Here is an 11867-nt window from a genome sequence, read left to right on the forward strand (position 1 = left end):
TGTTTGACTCTCTGGAAACCGAGCTGGAAGGAGACAGAGGGCAGCTGAAGTGTCATACTTCAGCTATTAGCTCTAGGACAGGAAGAAACCTGTGCAGGATGGTGGCTGTGGTTCAGCTTTTTTATTTTTTCCATTTATAAAGAAGAAGAGAAAAGAATATTTCAGCATATACAAGAATACACAAAAGAATATACAGCATTGGCCAGCGCAGTGTACTCACAAAATGACAATTAGAGAAAAAGGAGGAATAACCCATTTTATTCTAAGCAGCAGCTGCTCCCATGGCTGCTTCAGAGAAGCTGTCATTTGTCCTGAAATTTTCATGAGCCAGTGTGTGGTGTTTGCACTGCCTGGGGGCTCTCTTTGCAAGGAACCTGATTGCATCCATCAAGCTGCTTTTGCTCGAGTGCAGGGGCCACGAGCACAGTGCGGGGCACAGCACGTGTGGAGGGACAAAACTGATAGAAAGTGTGGTTTGCTGGGATAAAGAGTGAAGAGCTGCACATCAGATTGCTCCCTGCCATTTTCAAGACACTGACCCAGCATCGGTACAATAAATAATCTGTATTTTGCCAGAAAGGTGTCAGAATGGGAAGGAACAGGAGATGCCAGGGGTTTGCCATGTGTGATACCAGTCTTTGCATAGAGGTCAGTGTTCTGTGCAGCTGTATTTAGTGTAAATTTTTGTGGGTTTGTTTGTTTTTAATTAAAACTTAAAAGTTTTAACTAACTCCTTAAAAGTACTTTTATGTTCCACTGAGATTTTAGGAAGGTGGACACCTTTGGGGACATGTAACTCCAGAATACAGACCAGCAAGTGTAAGGCTGAGGAGCAGCCTCCCCACTTAAGGCTCTGCAGCTTTTCCTTTCCTCACAGGGCTGGTGGAGCTGCTGTGGCTGCAGCAGGTGCCTCCCCACTGCACTGCTGTAAAGCAGCTGCAGGATCCAGGGAGGATCTGTCTCCATCATCCCTGCTGAAACCCAACTGCCTCTTAATCCAGATCATTTGACATTCAGAAAAGAATCAGCTACTTATTGTTCCATTAATTTAACTATAATGGCTTGGAGGACGTGGTGAAAATTTCAGTTTTGGAAGTTTCTTCTGAGTTCTTCACACGAGGTCTTCTTTTGCCACTGCTCTTTTTACAGGAATAATAAATAAGTTGCTTTGGCTGATGCTGCAAATATAGTGTTTGATACTGTAAATGTTCACACTGAGAAGTTCAAGGTCAATGGTGCTCAGAAAAAGATTTTTCTGGAGAATAATGTGAGTATAATGTTCCTAGGCCCATCAGGTGCTGCCCTTTGTGGGCTGGCCCCAGGATAATCCTTCCAGCAGATATTTGGAAACGCAGCCACGTCCATGTAGAGCAGCATTACTTTTTCATTTCAGTATCCAGCTGAACGACTTTCTCTGTGCTTGCAGACGTGGATGAGTGTGCAGAGGGCAGGGCCAGGTGTGCCCATCGCTGTGTGAACACCCCGGGCTCCTTCAGCTGTGCCTGCAGCCCCGGCTTCGAGCTGGGCGCGGACGGGCGGCGCTGCTACCGTAAGTGACCCTGCCAAGCCCTGCTCTTCTTCCTCTCCTCTCTGCTCCCTGCCAGGCCTCACTTCTGATTCTCTGGGATCAGCATCCCCAGCAGAGTAAATGTATGCAAAAGATCAAGCTTAATACTGTTTTCTTCCTCTGCTGCTGCTGGGTTTGCAGGGTGACGCTCTCCTAAGCCTGTGTTCACAGACCTTAATTACTGCCTTTCAAAGAGCAAATAGCCCTGTTGGTTTATCTTCAGAGTCTGGTGGATTCTGCTGCAGAGCTACCAGAATGCTGCTGCTGTTCTGTGAAATGTATTCATTCCTGCCCTCCTCCTCCTCCTCCCAGCTTTCTTACAGAGCTGATGCAAGAGAAAACCAGCACGACGTTCTGCTCGTCTTTACCTGTCTGGGTTTGCTTATGCTTCTCCTGAGATTACTGACACTATTAAGAGGATGCTTTAAAAAAAAAAAAGCAACAAAAAAAGAAAGACTTGGGATGAAAAAATAGTTGAGCAACTCAAACTTCCCAAGCTCAAGCGAGCCCTGTTGTCTTTCCTCACATGCTTACCTCTTGCCAGCGGGGTTTCTTAATCAACACCGCTTTTCTGGAGAGGGGGACTGACTCCCAGTGCTGTTAGCTGATAGGTGATCCCTGGCCTGCCCTTGAGGGCAAATTTAGATTAATAAAGGAGGTGATGTGGAAGAGTTGGGGCTATTATGGACCTAACATAAGCTCCCTGGAATGCAGACAAAAGCATGACCTGTTTTAGCAAAGAGGTGGGCAGAGATCATTCAATCTAATAATACCGTGCAAGAGCTTTCAGCAGAGCTTCCTTAGGAAAATATGCTGCATGCCAGAGAATGAGTGCTTTATTTAAGAATGTGTGTGTAAGAAATAGTTATTAAGAATGAAATTCAGTTTCAAGGCATTAACATACATTAAAAACAAAACCCAATTATGTGAGAGACATCCTGGAGAGTTATTTCATAGGTGATGGGGAGCTGTGAGTGCTGCAATGGCAGAGGAAATGTGATTAATATACAGATATGAAATCTTCTGTCATAGGCATAAAAAAGAGGTTTAGACCACTTAGATTTCATTGTGCTTTTCTGATAATAATTTTTCTGGATGTTCAGCAGATCTCAGGGGATGGTGATTCTCTGTGCCTCATGTACAATATTGCAGAGCAAACAATAAAAATAAAAACATTCTGCATACATTTATGATCAGGATTATCCCAGTGTTTGAGCAATTTAAAATCTTTGTTTATTCTTTCATTTCCCCAGTGGCTGGGGAAGAGCTGGTATTTCAGTTTTACTGATGAAGAGCTGGGACAATGTAAATGATGAAGATCGTGTATGAAGTCAGATTCTGCATTTAATTGCTGGGTTTACTAAATCCCAGCTTAACACACTGGACAGGAGACACGATTTCTTCTCCCTGGTGCAAATAATCACACTATGCATGAGATGTAGAGATATTTATTCTCTTAATTTATACCCTCTTCCAGATGGAATTACATTTCTTGTTGGCAAGCAGGGTGCTCCCTGGGAGCACAGAGAGGGGTAGGACCAGAGCCCACCAGCACAGATGTGTCTGGGGAAATTCTGTGCCAGATCTGATGGCCACTCTGAGCTGGGCTGTTTCTGGAAGTACAGTGGCTCCTTTAGGAAGGTTATTTCTCAGTTTCCCTCTGTAGAAGGAGGAATTATTTCCTCTCTAAATAACTCTGTAACAAAAGCTGGCTAATCTAACTGACCCTGTGGTTTCTTTGCATCCTGGAGGGATCATCTGATGAAGTAGCTGGGTGGGAAGAGGCGGCCAGGTGTTCCCTTTTCCATGTGAGGGTTCCCATTGGAAATGGCCAGGATGTTCTGAGGGCTGTCCAGTGCAGCCACATGAGGAGGGCATGGAAGTCTGTCAGGGCAAAGGAGGCTGGCAGTGGCACTGTCTTTGTCTCCTGTCTTAGCTGTAGGGGACAAAGTCTCAGCAGAGGAGCTGCTGTGTCCCCCCGGAAGGGACATCCAAGAACCAAAACCTGGAGATTGTTTTCCATTGTGGCTGGTGTCCATTTCAGCAGCAGGACTCTGCTGAGGAAGTTTCAATGCCTTTGTGTTTGGGGGATGTTTCAGAACCCAGCTCTTTGCCATTGCCATGCAGAACTCAAAGCTGCTCTTTGGGAAGTGTGTCAGGCGGGGTTGGAGGGCTCCTCAGATCCTTCTGTTCCTCCTTTGAGGCAAGCACTGTTCCAAACAAAGCATAAACCAGAGGAAAGCTGGGAAGGCTCCTGTAGCAGGTGGCTGTTGAACACTGAACCAGCTTCACATGGCTGAATTTGAGAGCATCCACTGTTCTGACACAAGCACCTGGAGCTCAGTGACTCCAAACCTGCTCTGCCGGGGAGGGGCTGTGAGCTGATTACACTGCGATTACACTCATGGCTGCTGTTTTACATCCTTCGGGCTGCCTTTTAACACCCCTCTGATTTATTTCTCTGCAAGGCATCGAGATGGAAATCGTGGACAGCTGCCGGGACGGGAATGGCGGCTGCGAGCACGGCTGCGAGCACACGGCAGCGGGACCACGCTGCTCCTGCCACCGCGGCCACCGCCTCGCTGGGGACGGCAAAACCTGCACAGGTAACCCGAGCTGCCGGCAGGGAGCTGTGGAAGGGCCCGGGGAGCCTGCAGGAAAAGCCGTGCCTTCCCTCCTTCTGCAGGTTTTAATTAACGCCGTCCTCCGGCAGCGCTGCTCCAGCTTGCCTGGCGCTGGGAGCTGGCTGGGATGGGTCCCCAAGGAGGGCAGGGAGTGGCAGTGACACTGCTGCATCACCTGCTGCCATGGCTGTGTCTCGCCATGGGTCCCCAAGGAGGGCAGGGAGTGGCAGTGACACTGCTGCATCACCTGCTGCCATGGCTGTGTCTCGCCGTGGGCAGCCCAAGCATCACAGACCCCACTTTGTGTCCTTTCCCCTCTCAGCTGGTGGCTGGGAGCAGCAGTGCAACTGCTCCCAAAGTGCTTCTTGCACAAACTGCACGTGGTGCTCCAGAGCCTGCTGTGTTTCCATCAGATTTGCTCAGTGATGAGGTTACACTTCTGCCTGTGAGAAGTCTCACTTTGTTGCTTTCACCTCCTGAGTTAGATTTGGGTTTATTTTGAGACACAAGCTTAAAAATTCATTCATATTTTAAGCAATTCTATTATGAGATATTTTTTTGTGTGTGTTTGTTTTATGTTTTTGTTTGTTTATGGCTTTTTGTCATGCAAAATGTATCTCATTCTGCTTTGGGCTTGCTGTCACTATGCCATTACAATTTTTAAGAATAGCCAGGAAGAGAGGGGGAATGGAAAAAGGAACAGGCACCACAGAGCAGTGTAGTGAGATATGAGATGATGAGAAGAGGTAGAGAGTGGGAGCATTGATGAGTGTGAGAGGCATTACAGACAAAAGGAGTCTTGCAAGGAAAAAAAGCCAAGTGCAGGAGAGAGGAGGAGCAGGGGAGGAGGGAAGCACTGAGGACTGCAAGGGCGGGTGATGATGGAGCTTAAAAAGAAAAAAAAAACAACTTTGGGAGGCAGATTTGGAGCCAGAGCCTCACAGGGGTGGGTGGGTTGCACAGTCTTGTCTGTACAGCTGACAGGAGGCAAAGCAGCCTCCTGCCCACATCCCAGCTCAGTAACCTGCTGCTGGGGATTTCAGAGGGAAGCAGATACTCCAGACACAGCAAGGGAAGGGAGAGAGCACAGAGGAAGGCTGAAGACATGAAAAGTTGCTCTTAACAGCAAAAATCTCCTTTTTGTTGGGTGCAGATTTTGCATTCCTGCACAAACAAGGGGCTGATGCTGGAACCCAGAGCGAGGCATCACCTGATGTACTGCAGAGGAGATCAGCTTGTGACATTTCTGGAAAACACTGCCTTCAAATAACCTGCATTAATCATTTTCACACTGACCTCCTCACCTCGATTGATTAATTACATTTTCTTTCTCCTGTCCTTGTTTCCTCATAAAGTTGGTCCTCTTTCCAAGGTTAATTGAGACACTGACCTTTCCCATCTGCAGCTGCTCAGCCAGGCCACGTTCAGAAGCATTTTGCAGACTCAGCATTGACAAGGTGGCCCCTGGATGGCCACTGACCTGCTCAGCAGCCTGACAGCAGCCAGGAGCCTGCAGTGCACAGATAACAGCTCAGCTCTCCTATCTAATCACCAGAACAGTGGTGTCAATGATACCAATTTCTGAGCGGGCACAGAGCAGGAGGAGGCAACAGGAAATCAGTTACCAGAAACTGCAGCTGAGCCTTCCAGGCTGCTGCTGTCCAGCAAGTGCCTGGTTGGATCAGAGCATTGTTAGTTTGCAGTGAATAGGATTGAATGTAAAGCAGGTCTGAATAGTCAAATGTAGGTTACTGTTAAACAGAATGTTTTTGAGGGCTGGTGGGTCCTTGCTGTTGTCTCTTTTCGTAGAGCCATGGAATATTTTGAGTTGGAAGGGACATACAAGGATCATTGAGTCCCATTCCTGGCCCTGCACAGACACCCCAACAATCCCACCCTGTGCATCCCTGGGAGCATTGTCCAAACCTCCCGGAGCTCTGGCAGCCTCAGGGCTGTGCCCATTTCCTGAGGAGCCTGGGCAGCACCCAGCACCCTCTGGGGGAAGAACCTTTTCTGATATCCATCCTAAAACTCTCTGACACAGCTCCAGCCATTCCCTCGAGTCCTGTCCTTGATCCACCAGCAAGACCAGCTGGTGTTTTGTAAATCCCTTCAAGGCAGCTCAGACGTGTAGAGGAGATGCCTCTCCCAGGACGTGGAGGGTCCTGGCTGCTATGGGGGAAGGCAGAAGGCAGCTGCTGCCAGGATTCAGTGTTTATGTGCTTGAAGGAAGGTGTAAAGCAGCGAGTGCTGCAGCACAAAAGCTCTCAGCAGAGCTGTGCAGCAGGCTGGGGGTGTCTCGAGGGCTGAACGTGCTGCCCTTTCCTTGCAGATGTGGACGAGTGCGAGACTGGGGAGTCCTGCTGCTCCCAGTTCTGCATCAACTACGCGGGGGGCTACGAGTGCGCCTGCAAGGCGGGGTTCCAGCTCAGTGCCGACGGCTGCTCCTGCGACGGTGAGCTCTGGGAGAAAGGCTGGGCTGGGCCGGGCTGAAAGGGACCTAGGGGTCGTCTCATTCCACCCCTGCTATGTGCAGGGACACCTCCCGCTATCCCCGGCTGCTCCAAGCCCCGTCCAAGTTGATGTGGAACGCATCCAGGGATGTGGGAGCCGCAGCTTCGCTGGACAGCCAGGGCATTGCCACCCTCACAGGGAAGAATTCCCTCCTAATATCCAGTCTAAACCTTCCCTCTGTTAGTCTAAAGCCATTCCCATTTGTCTTGCATCATTCCATGCCTGTGTCAAAAGACTTTTGGTACCAGTGGCTTGGTCTAACTAATCACAGCCCAGGGCAGAAGAAATGCTGTCAAAGCCCTTTGCAGGGCTTTGTGGGCACTGCCCTGATGAGAGTCACTGATCCTTTGCTGATAAGGTTTTACAAATGTGTACTTTCCACTTTATGAGGCTGGAATACCGGAATAATCCAGCAACCATCATGGGGAAGTGGGGATGTGGGAGAGGAGCCAGCAGAGAGAAACTTTCCCTCCTCTCTCCATGGACACTTTATACTGATGTGTGTTAAAACACTCCTTCCACAAAAAAAGAGCCCTCAAATAACTGAAGGATCAACTGAGCTTAACAGCTTAAAGCATCTGTTTTCACTCGAGACAAAAACATCAGTGAAATAATCTGTTCCCCATTGCCCTGAAATGTTTTCATACCTCCAATACCAGAGAGAAATGGAGAGCCTCAAAACACGTAAGAAAAATTGTGTTTTCTTATGTATAGAATAATTTGTCAGATGCAGCTGGGCACAGCATGGGCTCTCCAAGCAGAAGTACTTGTTCCTAATCACCATTTATGTCTGGATTTTCTAGATGTGGATGAATGTCGTCTGGATAATGGCAACTGTGACCATTTCTGTGTGAATTCCCTGGGGTCCTACGAGTGTGCCTGTAAGGAGGGTTACAGGCTTGGGGATAGCAGATGGGCCTGCGTGGGTGAGTTCTTCTCAAAACTTGAGGGCCATTAAGCACTTCCCACTGATTTAAAAAGTGATTTTTGGAGCGGGGATTTTCACAGATCCTGGGATTTTGGGAGCCCAGCTTGAGCCATCTCTGAACGTGGCCAGGGTAGGGCTACGTGCAGTGCATGGATCCAAGTTCATCCTCCAGTAATGGGTTTTGCCAAAGATTAATGGCAAATGAACACTTAAATCCCTTGGATACATTTGAAAACCTAAAGCTCCTGGTTTAGAAATAAATACTATTTTGACACTTTTCTTGCACTATTTGATGAAGTTTAACATCCTGTGGGGGAAAAAAAGGGTAGCCAGGTTGTTCTTTGATCAACCATGGCAACTTTTCTGTTAGTCAGTGACGTTATTCTGGATTTCTGCCAGTGTAACCAGTCCAGAGTTTAGCAGAGCAACTCAGTTTTATAACCAAGTTTAGCAACTGCTAAACCTTAAGCCAGAGTTTGATATTCTAACCAACACCAAAAAGTAAGCCAACTGATTTCCCGTCATTTTAAGGCCCAGGTTTTAATGTTTCTGAAAATAAATTGCACAGCCGGCCTCACTTTCTATTTGTCATCTCCAAAACGAGCAAGAGTAATGACCTTCATTAACTAAAAATAATCTCAAACTTCAAGTGAGGAAAATGAATCTCCTCATTTAATTTTGATTCTCTGGGAACAGAGTTTTTTTCCAGAGGAAGGAAAAGGGAAAGATGGGGCGGGGAGGGTGTCTCCCATTTTCTCTCTATTTTTTTTTGGATGGGAGAAACTCTGTAAATCGAGATGAGAAAATGCCTGGGCTGGGACTGCTGGGCAGAGGTGTGACTGGAACATCTAAATGCATCATAATAGTAAAAAACGATGCAGATGAGAGGCCGTGGAGGCAGGCTGGGGTGCTGATGGCTGTGTTTGTCCAGCCCTAGGTGTGGAGGAGGCGGATGCAGAGGAGGCAGCAGGGCTGGCTGGAGCCCCGGGGCTGCACTTCCGAGGGCCCCCCCAGCTGCTCCGCTTCGCCCTCGGGGCCCTGGCTGAGGATGGAGACCCCCGAGGAGAGCTCACCCTGGTGCACAGGGTCGGTGAGTGACCAGCAGGGCCCTGAGCCAGCACTGCAACCTGGGGGAATCATCCTGGGAGAGAGGATTTGGGGCTGGGCTGGCGGGACTCGGCATCAGGAGGAGGGATGAGCGTTAATCCTGCATCCTGCCTGTCTCGAGGTTCCATCCCAAATGGGACATGTTTGAGGAGCCAGAAGGCTGCCTGGATGCTTTGGGAGGGAGGGAAGAGTGAGCAGCACAGCAAGCAGTGGCTGGGAGGCTGCTTGGAAAGCAGGATGTCTGCAGAGACCAGGGGCAGCAGCCACAGAGAGCTCTTCATGCCAGGGGTGAGAGGATGGCATGGCTTACTGCAGGGCACTAAATCCCTGGGGAAACTCCCTTCCTCCTAGAGCTGGGAACATGGATCCCTGTTTACAAACCCTTTTATAACAGCTGGAGGCTTTTTGTTAAAGATGTTTGCATTTTGTCTGTGTTAAAAACAATCCTCTGAAGATTCAGGTTTCCCTTGACTCTCTGGGAAAAGCACCAACCTATCCACGTGTTGCTCAGCTCAAGGGGTGGCAAGCAGCACAGGAGCACCCACTGTCACAGGAGTGGGTGCAGAACAGCTTTGCACCCACCTGGGCTTTGCATGATTCAGTCTTTCCACCCAAAGGTGGAAATTTCACAATTTTAAGAGTATTATGAGGTGAAACTCTGTGTTTGCTTAGTGCTGAGTGCTGGTGGATCACCAGGAAGGATTTTTTGGTTTTTCCTACATGTGCCCTGTGATTTTTGTATAAACTCTATAATTACCTATCTGAGGACTGTGCCCTGCAGGCAAAAATCAGGAGCAGGTCTTGACTTTAATAAAAAATTACCTTTTTTTTGTGAACAAAACTGTTAAGACCCTCCCAAATCACACAGCTTCCAGCTGGACTCAACGACACCAATAACCAACTGGGAAACTGATAAATGAGATAACCACAGGCAAAATTATCAGGCCTAGAAACCACAATCAAATATTTATTGACCACTTTTTGCATGTTTTATTTATATTTAGCTACGGAAATTTGGGTATTATCAGTCACAGCTGAGTAGCTGCACTTTTTCTAAGGCTCAGGCTTTGCAGCATGCAGTGGTTTGTATGAAAAGGTGATGGAGAAAAGGAACTTTAAATGGTTTAGTAAGTTCTTTTACCTCCTAAACAGTAATTTATTCCTTGTGATTTCAGACATGGTTTTATTCTGCTATCTGTATTATTAAAAAAGCCTGCTTTAACAGTAAGCTGGTGCAAGTAATTAAATATTTTCTGTAACTTTAATGAATTTTTAAGGTGGAAGCATGATGTTTTCCATGGTGGTCTGTATCCTTCTCCTGAAGTACGAGTTTGTACCCTATTCCAAGTGGGAGCTGGGATTCTGAATGTCCCTGAAAACTTGGGCATTTGTTCAGCTACAGAAAAGGGAACAGTTGGGTGCTCAGACCTAGAGGAAATCTGGCCTCACACAGAAAACTGTTGGTGAAATGCAACCAGCCTGTGACTTACTGAAATAAGGCTGAAATAAGCTGCCAGCTCACTTTCAGGTGCTGTTAAAAATCCCCTTCCAAAAAGCCTCCAGCCACAGCCATTAAGCCTTGAAGGCTCTAAACTGTGTGGAGGGGATCTTCAATGCCACTGAAGTATTTTACCAGTCACTTTATTTTGCATGCCTGTCTCGATATACCCAACAAAAAGAGCATGAGGGTGGCAAGGGATAAAAGGAGGCTGGGGAAGGAGATGGAAAAAATGCATTTTCATATCAGGTTTCCTATATAAAACTCTTCATATCCATGAAGAGAAGAGACATTCCATGAAGAGAAGAGACACAATAAATGTGTATTTTGCTTTGTTTTCTAGAATACTCACACTGTATGGTTGAAAATACCACTGAACTATGTTTAAGTAGCACTACATCCACTTACTGCAATCAAACAACAGGGATAGCCTAGCAAGGAGAGAAGGAAAGTCCCAATAAATTCCTCCAGTTATATACAATATTATCAAGTATTAGGTATTATCAAATTCACTTTTACAGAAGGCAAAACTCTTGCTTTTAAAAAGTAGCTCAAAGTGCTCTTGGCTGGAGAATTACAGCATTTAGGGGAGCAAATTCCAGCTGAACACCCAGCTTTCCTTTCACTTAGAAACACAAAGAGAGAAATTCATGAATGCCCATTTTGCCGTGCCTTTTGTGCCGAACCGGTGGTGTTCACAGCCCAGCCGTGGGTAAGAGCTTGTGGAAACATTTTTGTCCAGCTGCTCACTCATCCCTGTGTGTTTTTTTGCTGTCAGTGTGCCTGGGTGACACGTTTGGCCAGGACTGCAGCCTGAGGTGTGAGGATTGTCTGCACGGGGGCCGCTGCAACAGCGAGCGCAGCGGCTGCGACTGCCCGCCCGGCCGGGCTGGGGTCATCTGCAACGAGAGTGAGTACGGGGGCTGGCAGGGGCTCTGATCCTCCTGCAGGGGCTCTGCTGCTGGGCAATGCCAGGAACCTCTTGTACTTTTCATCTGTGAAGCTCCTGAAGCAGCACAGCTGTCTCATAATCAGATTTGTTGTGCTGGGGCACATTAAATAGGAGCTGTAAGTGATGCCGCGGTACAGCCAGGTCCCTGCACTCCAGTGAAGGTCAGGTCAGAATCATCCCTGTCCTATGTATTTGGTTGTTTTCATTCCTATTTGCTCTGCTGCTAAACGCTGATGGAGTTTGCTGGCCATGCTTTATTCCACAACCTACCTTGGTGACTTCCAGAAGTCTGTCCCAGAAGTTGGTGTGACAGCCTGGGTGGACACATACACTAAAATTGGTCTTTTTCCATTGTAGCCTTTTAAACCTCTTATGTTTTCTATTTCTTTTTCCTTATAATTCTTTTTATTATTAGCATCAATTTCTTGAAGCAGTTAATTTTTCACATTGGAAATGGTATTTTTCAGAATTCTGGTGCCAAGTCAGTGGCCTTTATAACAGGTTTTCACTCTCCTTGCTCCTGTTTCCTGGCAGAAGATCTTTCTGATTCAGAAGTATGTGTCAAAACCCATTGGAAAGAGAGTGGTGATTTCTTGATGTGCTCTTCTTCATCTGCAGTTTGGCAAAACTTGTCTGCTGCTTGTCTGAGACATCATACAGCAGATTTCCTGTTTGAG

At 47.4% G+C, this 11867-nt stretch overlaps 1 protein-coding gene across 1 annotated transcript in view; it reads left to right on the plus strand.

Annotated features, from left to right (window-relative positions):
* Positions 1-11867, plus strand: part of LOC121336602 (multiple epidermal growth factor-like domains protein 6) — a 184462-nt gene that overhangs the window by 131095 nt on the left and 41500 nt on the right. Inside the window, exons 9-14 of the mRNA XM_041405927.1 lie at positions 1427-1549; positions 4036-4173; positions 6524-6646; positions 7509-7631; positions 8571-8723; positions 11017-11148. Of these exons, the coding sequence (XP_041261861.1) occupies positions 1427-1549; positions 4036-4173; positions 6524-6646; positions 7509-7631; positions 8571-8723; positions 11017-11148 (792 nt within the window). The remainder of the gene's footprint in view (positions 1-1426; positions 1550-4035; positions 4174-6523; positions 6647-7508; positions 7632-8570; positions 8724-11016; positions 11149-11867) is intronic.

Source organism: Onychostruthus taczanowskii, unplaced genomic scaffold (assembly GCF_017590055.1).
Source record: "Onychostruthus taczanowskii isolate IOZ18803 unplaced genomic scaffold, ASM1759005v1 scaffold24, whole genome shotgun sequence".
In the NCBI taxonomy this organism is placed as follows: Eukaryota; Metazoa; Chordata; class Aves; order Passeriformes; family Passeridae; genus Onychostruthus; species Onychostruthus taczanowskii.